The following is a 19,038-nucleotide window of genomic DNA, read 5'->3' as shown; positions in this document are numbered from 1 at the left end:
TTACTAACCATATTTATAGCAAACAAGATTTCATACCAAATAACCATACCAAGTATAAATTCAAAACTTTCAATCATTGATGCCAAACTTTCAGATTCACTCTTTAATTTAGCATCATCACAAATATTATACAATTCAAGAAAAGCTTTCCTTACCTGAGGAGCTTGAAATCTGAGTGCTTTAATGCTTTTAACACGAGTCTCCCATCGAGTGTTAGATAGAGACTTTATAGTCATATTAGGAACATTATCAAGCATAATACCTAATAAAAAAATTAAAGAATAAGAAACTAAAAATCCTTACTAATACCTAGCATATATATAAAAAAAATGGGCCCCTTTTTGATCCTAGGCCTTAGGACGTGGCCTAGGCTGCCTACCCCTCCGGGCCTGGCCTGCTTGTGACCAGATTCACTTGCCTTTGAACTTAGTTTTTGAGAAGCCCAATCCTTTAGGGAGCTCAGAGCATCTCCAATGTACTGCATTGGCATATCCAAACCCATTTTCTCTTCCAACCCAACACCGAATTTAAACCCAAAATGCAAATCCACCATTTTCTTCCTCCAAAAAAACCCAAATATGGGTTTACACTGTTCATGGTGCATAATTGAATTGAAAATTTAAAAAAAAATCTTAAAATTTATTAAAGTTTTGATTTAGATATTTAACTTTTTTATATCATTTATTCTTTGGTTCTTTAATTTTTTATTTAATTAATTTTATATATAATTTTGTATATAATTTTTATATATATATATATTTAATTTGTTGTTTTATCTTATATATTTATATTAATATTTTTTATATATCATAAATTTATAATAATAAATAATATTGGTAAAAAAATTAAAAAATAACCAAATACAATAATTAATTTTTTTTTAAATATTTAAAAATAAAAATTACATTTCTTACTATAATTAAAAATACATCTTTTACAATACTTAAAAATAAAAGTTATATTTACACAATAATTAAAAATACAACATAGATAAAAAAAAAATTAACTAATAATAATCTGGTAATTAGAATCATTTTTTCGTTTCTATTATTTTGTTATGTATATAAATTTTCTTTAATTAGTGTATTTGAAAAAGTATTGAGGTTTAATTGGTAAAGTTAATAAATACATGAGTAGTTATTGAAAATTATAAAATGTTGGTATAAAATGGAATATTCTTATAATATTCTTTTTGAATTTAAAAATAGGTTTTTGAATTGGAGTTAAATTAGTATTGATGTGATATTTACTTATTTTAGGTTTGAAAATATAAATATAGATTGGAGATGGTCTCACTGTTTACTCATGATTAAGACTTAAGAGGCACCCTAAGAGTAATGCAACAATTACATAGGCCCCAGTCCCAAATTTTTAAATTTTAATATATATTATTATTAATTATATATTATATATTATAAGGTATTTATTTTGTATAATATTATATTTTTTTATATTTATTTTCTCTTAATAGGTTAATTTTTCCCTATATATTATATATAATAATATATTTTTTTCTCTCCATATTATATAATAATATATTATTTATTTTTCTCTATATTATATATAATATATTAATTTTTCTCTCTCCGTATTATATCTAATATAATAATATATTAATATATTGTTTTTTTTTTCTCTTTTTATTGTAATTTATAAACGATTTAATTATTTTTTATAGCATTTTTTTTATCCTTAATATTAAGCTTATTTTTCATCTATCTCTGTATCACTAACCCATTATATTATATTGTAACCGTTTTTCCATCTTTAATTTTTTTAATTTTTTTATCATAAATCTAACCATAACTTGAAAATCATTTTAATTTGAAATTATATTTTAATGTTCTTAATTCTTATTCTTATGTTTATCTTTATAATCTTTTCTATTTTTAAAATATTTATTAATTTTTTTTCATTATAAAAACATCATACACAATATATCACAAATATTATTAAAAAAGACTTCAAAATTATTTAAAGCATAAAATTTGTATCACTATAGGTATTTTTTTCCTCTTTTTAAATTAATTATCTAGTTATATATTTAATTTGTCTATTTAATATATTTTTAATAAAATATATTATTATTATTTTAATTTTTGGGACTACTAAATTCTCAACTTCGGGAATAGTTTCCCAAACTAACCTTGTTTGACGTTTATTTTTCCAAACTAACCTAGTTTGTTCATTTATTCCCAAACTAACCTAGTTTACTATTCAACTCAGTTGTTTTTTTTTTTTTTTTTTACATTTCAAATTTATTATATATATATATTTAAATTATTATTTATATAAACTAAATTATTTATATTTTGATATATATTTTAAATTATTATTTTTATAAATTTAATTATTTATATTTTGATATATAATTTAAATTATTTTTTTTATAAATTTAATTATTTATATTTTAATATAAATATTTAATTATTCATTAACTTAAGACATATTTTTTTTACAATCCTTAAGTTAGGAAGACAACACATTAAGAATTGATAAAAATTTTATTGTGAAATTATATCATAAAATGTTGTCAAAATTATTTTAATAAAAGACAACCCAAAAAATATAAATAATAATTTGAATGAAAAGTTGTCAAAATTATTTTAATAAAAGACGACCCAATAAATATAAATAATAATTTGAATAGTAAAAAAAATAAATTTATGGGGATGAAAATCATACTGCAATATATATATATATATATATATATATATATATAATAAATTTGAAATGTAAATATATATATATATATATTAAAATATAAATAATTAAATTTATAAAAAAAATAATTTAAATTATATATCAAAATATAAATAATTTAGTTTATATAAATAATAATTTAAATATATATCTATCTATATATATATATAATAAATTTGAAATGTAAAAAAAAAAATATATATAAATATAAAAATTGAATTTAATAGTAAACTAGGTTAGTTTGAGAATAAATAAACAAATTAAGTTAGTTTGGAAAAGTAATCGTCAAATAAAGTTAATTTGGAAAACTATTCCAACTTCGGCCGGTACATACTTAGAAACATCATTATTATTCTGCTTGTATGCATTCCCAAAACACAGCTTGACCCAACTTCAAAAATGATCATTTATGTTATTTTTTTTTACTCTTTTATTGTGACTCATTTAATTAATAATTAAATAAAAGAAAAATGAAATTAATTAAAAATAGCACTTTTATCAAAGATAAATAGTTCATTTTCTAACGCTAATCTTAGCCACATTTTTCAAATTAATTATTTTTTTTTAAGATTATAAAAAATCCTAAAATCAAAATTTATATATATTATATTATTATTATTATATCCACACCTATTTGATTATAAATTAATATATCGATGGATGCCTATTAATATTCTAATTAGATATGTCTAAATTTTATTTGAAAAAAAATGTCTCACATAATTATTAGACTCATAATTTAAATATTATTTTACAATATATTCATATGATCTTCATGTTTTATTTAGTGATTAATAATTATGAATGATTAACATAATTATTATATCTAAATGATATTTTCTTGCATGTTCATGGTGTATATATATCTTATATAATAATTTATGTTATTTGTGGGTCTTCTTCAACCACCTTTGGCGGTTGATGTTGAACGAAGAGTCGTGGGAATAAGTAAGATGAATTAAGGTTTAGGGAGAGGGAGAGTCATGGTTACTAATGTTGAGTTGGAGAGTTTAGGGTTTTGTAGGGAGGGAGAAGATGGGAAATGAACCGAATGAATGAGTATAAGGCCCATTAAGGATACTATGAACATTTTGTAGGACGAAAATGTCATTTTTATAAACTTTATCAAGCCGTAAGTCATTTTTCTAATTTGACCCATTATTAGGTCATTTGGTCAAATTTCCCAACCCGTGAAACTTAACCAAATTAATATCTCTAAAAAAAAAAGTATAATTCACACTTGCTTAACATAAATTGATATATTCCTATAAATTATTAAATCAAAATAATTTATAATCATCTTAATATAATAAATTTCAAAATCAATAAAATATTATACCAAATAATTTTTAATCATCTTAATATATAATTTATAATCATCTTAATATAATCACTATTGGACTATCCTTAGGAACTTGTTTAATGTCGATTTCTTAGGAAACAAATTGGTTTAAAAAAATAACAGTTTGATATGATTTAAAAAAAAGTTTTTAAAATAAATATTATCTAAATATCTTTAATAATAAAATTATAAAATATTTAAATAAGGAATAATTTAATATTTTGTTTAATGAATATAATGATTCGATGGATGAAAAGAGAGAAAATTTGATATTTGAATTTTTAGATAAAATTCTCAAATAAGAACATGTGCTATTTATGAAAAAGAAAAACTATTACTATCAGTGGATCCAATATCTTGGAGGACCTAGGAAATCGATTTGGAGTGGGCTTAATATAAATATTAAATTATCTATATATAAGAGTTATATATAAGAGTTGTTATAATATAATGTTTAAATAAGTTGGAGCTAACGATCTAAAATAGTATATTTCTCCTAGAAGAGAAGGACGTCAAATGGAGGAATGAGCCATGGACAATAATGCAGAGGTATTTGGATAATACATCCACTCCGTCAAGGACTTACAAGTCTCGGATATTTTACGAGCAAATACTTATTCAAAGTGGGTCATGTGAAATATCACATTTCTCTGGGGCAAACAAAGAAATTTATAATCTGATACCATATTTTTTAGGATCGAATATAAAATTAAAACATACAAAGAAAGTCTGAAGAGGGACAACTTCTGGGTTTAGGATAATAGAAATGCCTATCAACCAATTATAATACTTAACTTCAATTTAAAGTTCCAAAATGTCCAACATGCCTAAAACAGTGGCTCAATAGGACCAAACAGGAACACAAAATTAAAGTACCATTTTATAAAAGGGATCGACATTTCAAATCCATGCCAGATGTCCATTCAAAACTTCTAAGATAAGCTTTAATTTTTTATTAATTACTTTTTTTTTTTATTTTTATTTTTTTTATGAAGGGTAGTTAGCGGTCATGATCAACACCTAATTTTATTAGCCTATTAGGCTTGACATTTAAAGCAAATAATTAAATATGTAGTAAGATTTGGAACGTACCCGGGAATGAAGGTTAAACACACTGTCCTCCAAACTTTTATTGATGATGCTTCAAATTTATTACAACTGGATGATGGTGCTAGAGAGTACAATAGAGAGAGAGAATACAGATTTCAGGGGTTGTTTTCGCCTCCCCTTACAACCCAACATAAACAACTATTTATAGTAAAACATTTAAATAAAAGTTAAAAACTTGAACAGTGATTCCCAGGATTCCCGGGATAAGTTTCTTCCCGCAAATTACGGATCTTGTCTTCTTCTGCTGCAAACAGTACCTCCCAGGATTCCCGGGATAAGTTTTTTCCCGCATCTTTCGGATCTTGTTTCTCTTTAAATTTTGAACTGGCTGGATGATGATGATCCAACGTCTTTTTTTGAAATTTTTTCAACCAAGGTGTCTTTGATTGCTTCGAAAATGTCTTCAATGGCGACATCACTTTGAGCGTCTTGAAGATAATCGGATGCCATAGTTGAATCTGATTTGTTTGATTTATTATCATCTTCAAATTTAGACATAAAGTCTTTCTTCATTTCTTCAATATATGCAGATATCATCTGACTTTTTGATAAGTTCTCTGACCTCATTCGAATTTTTTTGGAGATATAATCAAACGGGGACGGTGCTTCCGCTACTTGTCGTTTTTCTTCATACATACTTATTTGCTGGTGTAGGAGGTCCATTGTCTCCTTCCCGAATCGCTCTTTTGTTTCCTGATCTACTCTCATCATCTTATCCCAAAATTTATAAAATGATGACCTAAACAGACAGGGAATGCCTGTTTTGGTATAACCAAATTCAGGAATCCATCTCCAGATCCATGGAATGGAAAATTCAGTAAAAAAGAAACATGAAGCTATTCCGTCAATATATAAATTAGCTTCTTGTTTTTGCAGAAGCTGGGGAGATACATTGCTCCATTTATCGAATAGGACCTTGATTTCTTCTGGTAAAATCTTTGGGCAGGGACCAAAACGGTAAAACCAGTCTATGAACCAGTGGGGAATATCACCTCTATAGACATTTGCACATACCTTGATGAACCATGAATGTTTATATTTATTATTCTCATAATATAGTGCCTTAGTAAAGGCATCACAATAATCCCAATAATTAAATTTGATTGTTGTCGTTTTATTAAACGATAATTCTCTTTCTTTCATTGGGGATATTCCCCAATCTTCCAACGAAATTGTCTTTTTTATTATTATTTTGCTGAAATTATAAATTTCTTTGTTTGCCCCAGAGAAATGTGATATTTCACATGACCCACTTTGAATAAGTATTTGCTCGTAAATATCCGAGACTTGTAAGTCCTTGACGGAGTGGATGTATTATCCAAATACCTCTGCATTATTGTCCATGGCTCATTCCTCCATTTGACGTCCTTCTCTTCTAGGAGAAATATAATTTCTTTATATTCATTTCTTATAAATCCAATATTATTGGATTCTGATTCTTCATCTCCCAGTATTCTGGCGTACGTTGGATTGTCTTTTTGACTATCCGAACTTTGGGATAGATCTATTGCTATCAGTTTTTGTTTACCATACTGAGATATGATCTCTGGTGCTCTGCCCCGACCTCTTCCTCTGATAGAGGAGGATCCTCTTCCTCTATTAGAGAAAGAATCATAACCCCTTCCGCTCATTCCTGTAAATTTAAAAATTCACGGGTTAAGAAATCAGGGAGATTATTATCTATCCCTTTTTTGTATGATATTTCAAAATCAAATGGGGCTAAATGAGCTTGCCATCTGGCGAACATTTGTTTTGACACATCATGTTTAAAATCTTTCTGGAACATGAATTTAGCTGCGTTGCAATCTGTTCGTATAATAAATTTTTGATTATATAAATCATCTTGGAATTTTAAAACACATTTGACTATCGCCAGAATTTCTTTTGCGACTGTTGCATAATTCTTTTGAGAGTTGTTCCATTTCCCTGAATGGAATCTGACAAGATAGACCTGTTTTGTTTCTGGATCTAATTGAGTTAGAATTCCTCCATATCCTATGTCAGATGCATCAGTCTCAATTACCTTTTCCCAATTCGGGTTACTTATCATTAAACAAGGGAGTACCTTTACTTTATTTTTAATTCTCTTAATAGCCTCTGTATGATGGTTTGACCATGGTTTAGGGTTCTTCTTCAGTCTTTCATATAAGATTGATGTATCTTCTGTTAGATTTTTATAGTATGGAGCCACATAATTTAAGCTGCCTAAAAATCTTTGTAATTGTGTTTTATCAGTGATCACATTAGGGAACTTTTCCGCAAATTCTATGTTTCTATTAATGGAAGTAATATTTCCCTTTTCAATGATATGACCTAAAAACCATATTTTTGTTTTGAAAAGATCCATTTTTGGTTTAGAAATTACTAGTCCATTTTGAGTTATTATTGTTTTGAACATATTTAAATGTTTGAAATGAGTTTCAATTGATTTTGAATAAACTAATATGTCATCAATGTAAACAATTATAAATGTGCTATAAGGATTAAAGATATTATTCATAATTTTTTGAAATTCGGATGGAGCATTTTTTAATCCAAATGGCATTACATTCCATTCATAATGTCCTATAGGGACATTGAATGCTGTTTTATACCTGTCAGATTTTTCAATCTGGATTTGCCAATATCCTGATTTTAAGTCAAACTTTGAAAATATTAAACTATCATACAGTCTATCTAACAGATCCTTTTTATTAGGAATTGGGTGCCTAATCCATTTTAATACTTTGTTTAAGGGTTTATAGTTTATTACTAACCTTGGCACGCCTCTTTCGACTTCTGAATGTTTATTTACGTAGAAAGCCGTACATGACCAAGGTGATTGTGATGCACTTATTAATCCCTTCTGTAGTAGTGTATCTATCTCTTTTTTGCATAATTCTAGATATTCTGAATTCATTTGGCAAGGTCTTGCCTTTGTAGGAATATTCTTTTCATTAAAAGCTTCCTCATATGGTAGTGAAACTATATGTTTCTTTCTATCCCAAAATGCATTAGGATGTTCATTACAAATATCTATTGAGAGTTGGTCTTTTAGCAGAGCTATTTTTTCTTGTAATTTAGGATTTTCTAGTTGTTCATCTATTGTTATTAGACTTATTTCTTGCTTTAGAAAATATATTTGATCTTGTTTTGCTTTGATATTATCATATATACTATGTAACATTTTAGTAAGCGGTTCCACAATAAATTCTAGAAAAATATCATGTTTCTGGAAGGTTCCTGTAATACCTTTATTATTAATCATCTTAATAGGGTAGATTGTGTTTAAAAATGGGGTTCCAAGTATGACCTGATTTGATATATCTTTAGCAAGTATAAAGCTCTGAGGAATGCATTTATTATCAGTACATATATAAGCTTTTGGAAGTTTATATTAGATTTGGAGTTTATCTCCCCCTGCATGCCACAGGGTATGACTTGTTTTATGAAAATACCTAGTAGGGATTAGTCCTTCCTGAATAACATTTAAATCTGCTCCGCTATCAACAAGAGCAGTAAATGATCTTGTATAATGATTATCTATTAGGAGAGATATTTTTATGTGCCATTTTTGGGATTTAACCATTTCTATTGTGGATAAAAAATTTTCTGAGAATATATTTTCTTCAATTTCTACTTTGTTGTCATTATAGTGACTTTTTTCGTTATGGTTATCCTCAAGCTTAGTTATTCTAGACTCTTGTATAATATTCTTCTTTTTTAATATCTTAATTTCTTCCTTTAAATTATTAATTTCTTTGTAAAGATTTGTGAGTGTTGTATTCTCTTCTTTGTTTTGAATCTTGTGTCTGAGTTGATTCATTACTTCACTCATAGTGTAAGATTTATTATGATTATTATAATTGAATCTCTTTTCTTCGGGCTCTTCATCTTTAGAGGATGAAGTTCCTTCTTCAGAATTAAACTGATCTATGATCTGCATTCTTAATTCTGGGTCTTTGATGGCTTTTAGTAATTCAAAAGCATGATTTGATGTTAAAACATTAACTTTCATATCTGAAAATTGAGATATGATTCTATATAATTCTGATTTGTCAATATTTTGATCTAGGTTATTTGTTTCCTTTTTAGGACAACTTAATCCTGATCGGCAAGGCTCACATTCAGAGTCTTCCGAGCTTGATTCCGAAATATTTTCATTATATAGGTCATCTATTTCCGAATCACTAGGTATTGAATCTGAACCAGATTCTTCAGATTCTGAGTTTTGTAAAGTCTGTATTATTAATCTTTTTGTGTCTTCTGGGATTTCAAGATTATTAATTTTTTTCTTTGCCCAACAGAATTTTGAGGTGTGTCCTAATTTTCCACAGTTGTAGCATTTCTTACTATTTTTGAAAATTTTTGACTTGTTTTTAACCTTTTCTTCCCTCCTCTCATTTTTTATGTCCGAGTACTTTCGGAATGGTTTTCTATATTTGTGAAATTTATTATATTTCACCCTTTTCTCTTTTCTATATGTAGGACTATCTATTTCAAATTGTTGGCAAAATTGACCTAATTGTTGTTTTTCATTTTGACTCTGTCTTTTAATTTGTTGGTTTAACCTTATTTCATTACATAAGGCTAGTCCTTCCTGTATACAGGTATCTATTAGTACACCATATGTATAATTTTCATATGGTATCATTGAATGACTCTTTTTGAGATTTCTTCTAACCCTTTCAGCAAATAAGCTAGGGAGGCCATCTATAAATTTGGATTTCCAATGTACATTATTACATTCTGGTAGTTCCATTACTCTACTTAGAAAGGTATCTTTGTACCATCTAAAATCCGAGAGTGTCTTGCACCTCAGGTTTTGTAATAATGTTCTAATTGTATCACTATTATCACTGAACCTTCCCGTGAAGTGTTCAATGATGTTAATTGCTAATGTATAAACTGCATGTTCAGTTAGGCTATTATTTTCTTGTTTTACAGTGTTAAGAATAGAATCTCTATTTTCTTGGGAAAAATAATTATCCCACCAGCCCTTTAATTGTCCAGTGAATCCGGCAACAATCATTGTTGCTATAGTTTTATCACTATTTTTACTATTTTTACAAACTGTTGAGTACATTAGCATCCTATGTACTGTATTATAAATTTGTTTGTTTGAATATCCATCAATATTCCATTCATAGATTTTGTTTCCTGAATAACTAATATCAATTGTATCTGTGTATTCTTCATGTAAAACATCCATTGGTGTTGGTCTATTGTAGTAAAATTTACTTTGTATAGGTTTATCAGCCCATTTATCTATTTTATTAATATGATCTCTATTTTCCTTGTCTAAGGTTTTAATGCTTAGCTTGCTAAATTTTTCTTCAAGAATTTTCTCAAACTCTTGCATTGGCCTTAGTTTGAAATCAGATATGATTGGAGGTGGTTGGAAAGTTGGTAAAGCTTCTTTTTCTTTTGGAATTATTTTTGACGTTCCTGGTTTGATTTCATTTAAAGATTTTATTAATTTTTCAATCTTATTTTCCATGGATTGTAACTGTTCTCCTAGAATATTTAGGAACAGACTTGTGTAGTTTTGTTGTTCAAACATATTATTGATATGCTTGCATGTTATTAGGAGCGTATCATTTTCAATTAAATTTTTGTATGGCGCGAAATTTAATATTTTTTCTCCCTTTTCAATATGGAAAGGTTGTTGGGGTGGATATGTCCCTAGATAGGTTTTTCCTGATTCTAATTTGAAAGTTCTTTCAATTACCGAAATATAATTTTTAACATAGGTGCTTATGAACCAAGAGGTAAAAGGAATTAAAGCATTTTTCGCAGTACAGAACTCATAAAATTCTTTTTCGAATTGTTTTATTTCGTTGGTGTGAAAACTTTCAAAAAACCATTTTCTGAATTGGGTATATCCCGGATTTTTGAATTCATTTGAAATTATTTTTCTGGCTGTAGAGCCAGTATTGAAATCTATTTTGGGTGTAATAATCATTTAAATAGAAAAGTTCATTTCCGACATTGTCGGTTCAGGTTCATTTAGAGTTTGAGTGTTATTTTCCCTAACAATATTTTGTCTGTTGATATATAATCTTTCTGTAATTGGAGTTGAATCTTCTGAAAACGTTGATTCCCTTATTTGAGAGGTGGATGCCCTAGAGGGATACTCAACCTTATAATCTAATGGTGAGATATATGATTTGATAGAGCTATGTCTTTGTATTGGACATAACTTTAGGTTTGTGTCAAATCTTACTTCGACACTTCCTTCCTCAATTTGACAGATATCTAATATATTATTATGATTCTGGATCTGTGGTTTTACAGGTACAGCTTGTTCTATTTTCCAGTTGTCTGGGAACGATATTTCTTCCCATTTAATTGGTCTCCTACTAGTTATGTTTGATTTATCACAATTTGTTTGTATTAAAATTGTCTCATTATTGGGTTTGTCCATTATTCTACAAAGGGGATTTAAAGTGAATAATGGTTTATAATATATTCTATAACAAACACACATTACTTCCGATCCGGGAGCATAATTATATCCATGTGTTTTAACATTTAATGTTAGGGAGTCAGTTATATTAGCGTCAGATAAAGATAATTGTAAGTTTGGAAAAACGTTAAAATAAACTGGTCCTTGAGCTAAACTGGACTGTATTATTCCCATTAGGGATTGTTTCCAATTTAGGTTTCTTCCATCTCTTAGGGCTGCCATAAAGCTCTCTGGTAAACCTTCTAAGGTTAAAGGTTTAAATGCCACCTGCACTAGTCCTATATGTAGAAATTTATAGGATCGTTTATAATATGCTATATCCATATCTGATAGTAGTTTTATGACCATATCACTATTATCTAGTGAAACTGACTCTTCAGTAGTTTTTACTACTTGTTTTAAACCCATTTTTTCAAATGTTCCTAATTGATATATCAATCTAGGTTCAATTTTTGGAATTGTCCACTTATTTAGGAGATCTAAATCCTTAGGAATATCATATTCCTCTTTTTTTGTATTCTTAATGTTTTTATTTCTTGAAATGATGTTCATTAGATTCATGATTAGTAAGGTGTGTTGCTCATTTTGCATAACTACATATATATATATATATATATATATATATATATATATATATATATATATATATATATATATATATATATATATATATATATATATATATATATATATATATAACATCCTTAGTTAAATCTCGTTTAACATATATCGTCAAGTAGTCGACAATAAAATCATTCTCCATTTTATTGCAAAGTTTCGTCTTCACCTTCTGATCGTATTCTCGATCAATTGTTTGATACAACACAACAAATGTAAAAACCTTCAAATTTTACATCATATATAATGTGGAAACAATTTTATCGTTTAATATTGTTCTTTATCAGAAAAGAAAATTAAAAAAATTCACTATATTGATTTTGAATTTTAGAGATCATGGGAGGATTTTCACTAGTTTTACAATTTCTTTTAAAAATTGAAGATATTAAAAATTTTCATTTATTTGTAATGATTGATGTTTCATTTTTTATTTATCTATACATAATTTATCATAAAATATTATTTTGATAAATAATTGAATATTTAACTCTCAAACTATGTTTATATTAATTTTAAGATAAACTCAACTATTCAAATTAAATGAGTATTTTATCGAATAATTAGAATGTAAAACTTAAAAAAACTAAAGAGAAATAAAAGTAAATATTTTCATCAAACAATAGTTAGAGTGTGATGAAAATTTTAAAAACAACTAAGTAATACTAACATAAATGGTCAAAGTTGCATATTAATCAAGCATGCATAAAATTAATTATAATTTGTAGAAGAAGATTATAGGTCTTTGAAAATTAGTATGAAATGTAAATAATTAGTGAAATGAAAATGAGTGAAATAAAATAATATTGATGAAAATAATTAATGAAATAATAATTAGTAAAATAAAATATTTGTTTGGTTGGGAATGAATTGGTGAAATTTGTTTTGTTGGAAATAATGTAAACTATGGAAATAGTTTATGAAACAATTATAGAAGAATCAAAGTATAAGAATTAAAATTAAAAAAAAGTTGTTTGGTTGGAAATTATATATATAGAAATATAGATATATACCCCAATGTAATTTTTTATGTGGGGGTGGACTTAAGCTCACACGTACATACGTCAATGTAGTGTCCTATGTTGTTGTGTCTTCTGCACAAGGAGCAACCTTTTAAAATGCACAATCCAATGGTCTAAGATCTTACCATGCAAAAATTATGTTTTTTTTTTTTTTTAAAATATTATACATTTCAAATTAAAAATAAGATCACCCATGAGATTGTGACTAATTTCATCACTTCATTTTCCTACAAAGATTCTTAAAATCACGTTGTTTTTTTCCCTTTTTTATTTCTATTCTTAGGTACTTACGCCTCTACTTGAACATGATTATTGTTCTCCTAACTTTAATCTGACAATACATGTTACATTAGTTATAGTTTTGCAGATAATTCATTAATTATTCTAAGTAATATATATATATATATATATATATATATATATATATATATATATATATATATATATATATATATATATATATATATATATATTTTACGTGAAATTCATCTAGTAAAAGTATTTCTTCCTATTAGAATAAATTTTCTTTTTGAAAAACATAAAACCCTTTTAGTAATCCAATAAAGAAGAGTTGCTCCAAATTTCAACCTCATACATTACATTGTAATATTTTAAGAATCTCTTTGTCATATTTTGACATTGTTTTCAACTTTAACTTGAAAAAGAAAGCAAAAACACTGTTGATTTTCAACAATTACTTATCTAATTTTTCTTTAGGCTAGCTCTCATGGATGTCCCAAAAAATTGAGAAAAAAAGAACACTTGGTGATGTTTCATTTTTATTTGTGAAAGATTAAGATTTTGGGACAAATTAGTAAAATGATTAAAATTTTTTTAACCTTAAGACTTAACACAACATGATACAAAATTTCAAATATCTAAAAAGTGAAGTAATAATATTTTTCTGAAGGTCAAAATTATTAAAACAGATACCTAAAGAACGTTATGGGTTATGGGTTATGGGACATAGTGCTTTTAGTGTTTTTTGTCATGTCTCATAATCAAGCACCGAATTCATAAAAAAATCTCTAATTAAGATGTGCATACACTTCAATTATTTTCCTAATTAAAAACAAAATAGGTGGTGACTCTCTAGTCGTGAGGTTATTCTTAATAAAAAAAATTAAAAATACTTATGTCAACCTCCCATTAAAATCTAAATCTGAGATTCGACAGAAATGTTAGTTATGGGTTGACTATAAAGTCTATGTTTTCATCGTTTTATTTTTCGATATCATTAAAGGAATAAATTCCCCATGTAAAATTAAATAAAATAACAGTTTAAATAGTGTCTAGATCAAAGTTGAACGATTTTTATCGTGTATAAAATTACACTTTAGTATCTCAGACATTACACTCCAGTTTATCAGATATTACACTTCAGTAGACATTATACTTCAATTTAAATGACATTACACTTTAGTATATAAGATATTACACTTCAATGTATCAGATATTACACTTTAGATTAATAAACATAATATTTTAGGTTAACTCATCCCTTCAACAATAAAAGAGCATTCAACACCAAAAATATAAATCCAACAACACCAAAAAAGTAAAAATCAATAATTTTGTTTATATTATTATAAACCTGAATAAAAAATTTAAATAAAAAGACTATTAATTTTATTTTTTATATTAAAAAAAATAAAAAAAAAACTTCACAAAAATATTAAAAAGAAAAAGAAATAAAAGAAGATAAATTAATTAATTATTAAATAAAAAATAAAAGAGAGAAATTGATTAATTAATTAATAAAAATGAAAAATAAAGAAAAAAAAATGAATATTTAATTAATAAAAATAATTAAAAAAAAAAATTGTATTTATTAAAAGAGAATAAATAAACTATTTTTTTATAATACATACGTTTAAAAGTTTATACGTTTATATATATTAATATATGTTAGTTCAGTGCTATTAGTGCATGTATCCATTAAAAAAATGTGAGAGGTATAAAGAGGCGATGCTTCACTTTTGTGTATATGTGTCACTTAATGAGTGAGATACAAGTACTACCTGTAGACTGTAGTGGTAACATCGAATTAGCCATTAATATATATAATAATAAGAGTAATGACATGAAGAAGCAAATGTGTAGTAAAGTGATGTGAAAGGGTGACTAGGTCTAATGACTAAACATAATTTCAAATATTTATTTATCTCTCCTATTAATTAATAATTTCTCTCTATTCTCTTTATTAATAATTTTTTATTTTATCTTTTCAATCTTCATTAATAATTTATTTATATTATTAATTTGTAAATATATGTTTATTATTACAAATTTAGAATAATAAAAGGGACAATAATAAATTAAATAAATAAATAAAAAATATATATTTTCAAATATATACTATATTTAATAAATATATATTTAAGATATATTTGATAAATAATATATTTATGAGATAATATATATATATTTGTGTTAATAATTTATTTATTTATTTATTTTTAAAATAAATTATAATAGAGAAAATAAGAATTTGTCAATAGCTCAAATCATACGTACTAATATTTAAAATAAATATAACTCAAACTATCAACTATTAAGAGTTAACTCAATCTCATAATATACGTAGATAATATATAACATTTTGAGTTAATTAATTGAATTTAAATATATTTTATAAGAAAAAAAATATGAGAAAAAAATTAAAGAGAGAAAAAGGGAGAAATAAATAATTAAAAAATAATAATAATTTTGTATTTAATTTTTTATTCTCTTAAATATATATATTTATTAAATATAATATATATTTGAAAATATATATTTTTTATTTTTTTATTTGATTTATTATTTTTCTTATTAATATTTGAAATAAATTATTAATAAAAATTAAAGAGATAAAAAATAAATTATTAATAAATAAAAGAAGAATAAATAAACATTTAAAATTATGTTCAGTGATCAGACTTAGTCCCCTTTCACATCATTTCGTTATACATTCCCCTGCAAATCACATCATTTTGTTACACATCCTCTTCAAATCTTTTAAGCTAATTATCTCCTTTCATTTATTAATATATATTATCATTTCAACTCATAAATCAAACAACCTTTGTAACATTTCTCAACTATTTTATTAAAAAGATTACAAGATAGGTAAACTTTTACCAATGAAAAAAAAAGTAATATATTAAATTAATTAATATCATACCTATATAATAATAACCTCCTTATCCCATTCATTTCTAACATATTATCGTATCAACTCATCATAGTATAAATTAAACAACCTGGTAACATTTCTCAAATATTATTTCATCAAAGTTTTGATCAACCATTGTAATTGGATCTAATCATCTTCTTATTCTCTAGGTCATGGCCAGAATCTTACCCATTTTGTTGATGCTAATATTGATCGGAAACTCGAGTGTGATCGAATCCAGAAATTCGGTTAAGGCAGGATCAGATACTTACCAAGGGCTGAATTGTCGTAAGCATAGTGCGATTTTAACTGAGTTTGGCGGTAAAGGTGACGGAGTGACTTTGAACACGAAAGCCTTTCAAAGTGCCATCGACAAGCTAAAGACTTTAGCTAATGATGGCGGGGCACAATTAGTTGTCCCACCAGGAAAGTGGCTAACTGGAAGCTTCAACCTCGTGAGCCACTTTACACTATACATCCACAAGGATGCAGTTATTCTTGGATCTCCGGTAATTATTATAATAAATCGCGAATTAATTTAATAAATATGTATCAATTTAACTTCATTGTAAATCTGTGCTAGAATGAGTCCGATTGGCCTTTGATTGATCCTTTACCTTCTTATGGGAGAGGAAGGGATTCCAATGGACCTAGGTTTAGAAGTCTTATCTTCGGGACAAACCTTACCGACGTTGTCGTAACTGGTTAGTTAATTAATTACATTCGACTTAACAATGTGTACAATGATGATGATTAATTTTAATAGACATTTTCAATTAAATAGGTGGGAATGGGACAATTGATGGCCAAGGAGCAACGTGGTGGTCAAAATTCAAGGCCGGTAGTCTAAAGAACACGAGGCCTTACCTAATAGAGATTTTGAATTCGGACCAGATTCAAATTTCTAACCTTGTTCTCGTTAATTCTCCTTCGTGGAATGTCCATCCTGTTTATTGTAGCAACGTGATCATCGAACGGTTAACGATTCGTGCCCCCGTCACTTCTCCCAACACAGACGGGATTAACCCTGGTTAGTAGATCCTGTCGTTAAAATGAATATCCTTTAGTGACGTTAAATAAATACCGTCGTTAAAAATGTTTGTTAATGATTTGTTTTCCATTTATTATTCAGATTCATGCTCCAATGTTCGTATAGTGGATAACTTTATTGTCTCCGGCGACGATTGTATATCTGTGAAAAGTGGTTGGGACCAATACGGTATCAAATACAACAAGCCGTCGGAACATATTGTAATTCGAAGACTGACTTGCATTTCCCCGGACAGCGCAGCCATAGCACTTGGAAGCGAGATGTCAGGAGGTATCCAAGACATTCGGGTTGAAGAAACCGTGGCCATTAATACACAATCCGCAATCAGAATTAAAACTGGCATTGGAAGGGGTGGATTTGTGAAGGACATATTTGTTAAGGGAATGAACCTTAATACTATGAAATACGTGTTTTGGATGACAGGAAATTACGGGTCTCATCCTGATAATGGATTTGACCCCAAGTCTATACCAGTAATAAAGGGAGTCAATTATAGGGATGTCGTGGCGGTGAACGTAAATCAGACTGCGAACCTTGCCGGAATAGATGGGGATGTGTTTAGCAACATTTGTTTATCGAATGTGAAGGTCGGGTTATCTCAGACACCGAACAAGATTCAATGGAATTGTACAAATATTCAAGGGGTGAGTAGCGATGTAACGCCTCCGCCGTGTGAATTGTTAAGTGGGAAGGGACCAACCGGTTGCGATTTTCCAGCCAAGGCGTTACCAATTGATGGTGTGAAGTTGCAAACATGTAATGTTGCTCTTCCACTCTTATTGTGAGAGTTTTGTTTTTACTTCTATTGTCATATGAATAAGAGGGTAATAAATGAATGTTAATCCATAATAATCTTTAATATTTACTTTTGGAATGTTATTTTAACATTTTTAAATATTTTTCTTTAATCGGTTTAGATAATAGTCTCATACTATCAATTTACCCTATTCTATTATTCATCTTCAAACGAACAGTAAAATAACAATGGATTGAATAATCGAAAAGTACATATATCTCTATTTGGCAAAAATTAGCTTGGGTTCAGTTGACTGATTAAAAAAAACATAGTTATTTAAATAACTAATATTGATTTAGGAATTATCGATTGTTTTTTTTTTAAATAATTTGAGTTATTAAAAAGTAATATTTAAAATAATTTTGAGTCAGTGATTTACATGGTATTAATATATAATAATATAATAAAAAAATATTTTGATTGATAAACGAGAGAATGAAACAATATTTTGTTGCGTAGATAATACATAGTTTGCTCATAGATTTTATTTATTTATTACATTGTTTCTTATAGTATTTAGTATCTAATATTGTTTAATTCATTTTTTTTATATTTTAAATAAACTCAACGAAAGATTCAAAGAAAGTAAGTCCAAGAACTAATATTGATTTAAGACTTATCGATTGTTTTTTTAAAATAATTTGAGTTATTAAAAAGTAATATTTAAAATAATTTTGAGTCAGTGATTTACATGGTATTAATATATAATAATATAATAAAAAATATATTTTGATTGATAAACGAGATAATGAAATAATATCTATTTTTATTTATACATATGTATAAAAGTCCAA

At 26.7% G+C, this 19,038-nt stretch overlaps 1 protein-coding gene across 1 annotated transcript; it reads left to right on the top strand.

Moving 5' to 3' along the window:
- The first annotated feature begins 16,570 nt into the window (after positions 1-16,570).
- Positions 16,571-18,233, top strand: LOC124925338 (probable polygalacturonase). The gene is made up of 4 exons (XM_047465313.1): positions 16,571-16,906; positions 16,981-17,101; positions 17,182-17,427; positions 17,530-18,233. Exons 1-4 carry the CDS (start codon positions 16,571-16,573, stop codon positions 18,231-18,233), a joined length of 1,407 nt encoding a protein of 468 aa, XP_047321269.1.
- The last annotated feature ends 805 nt before the right edge of the window (positions 18,234-19,038 follow it).

The sequence above is a fragment of the Impatiens glandulifera genome, chromosome 1 (assembly GCF_907164915.1).
Source record: "Impatiens glandulifera chromosome 1, dImpGla2.1, whole genome shotgun sequence".
NCBI classification, from domain to species: domain Eukaryota; kingdom Viridiplantae; phylum Streptophyta; class Magnoliopsida; order Ericales; family Balsaminaceae; genus Impatiens; species Impatiens glandulifera.
The sequence above is the reverse complement of the archived record's forward strand: the minus strand, read 5'-3'. Positions and strand labels throughout refer to the sequence as shown.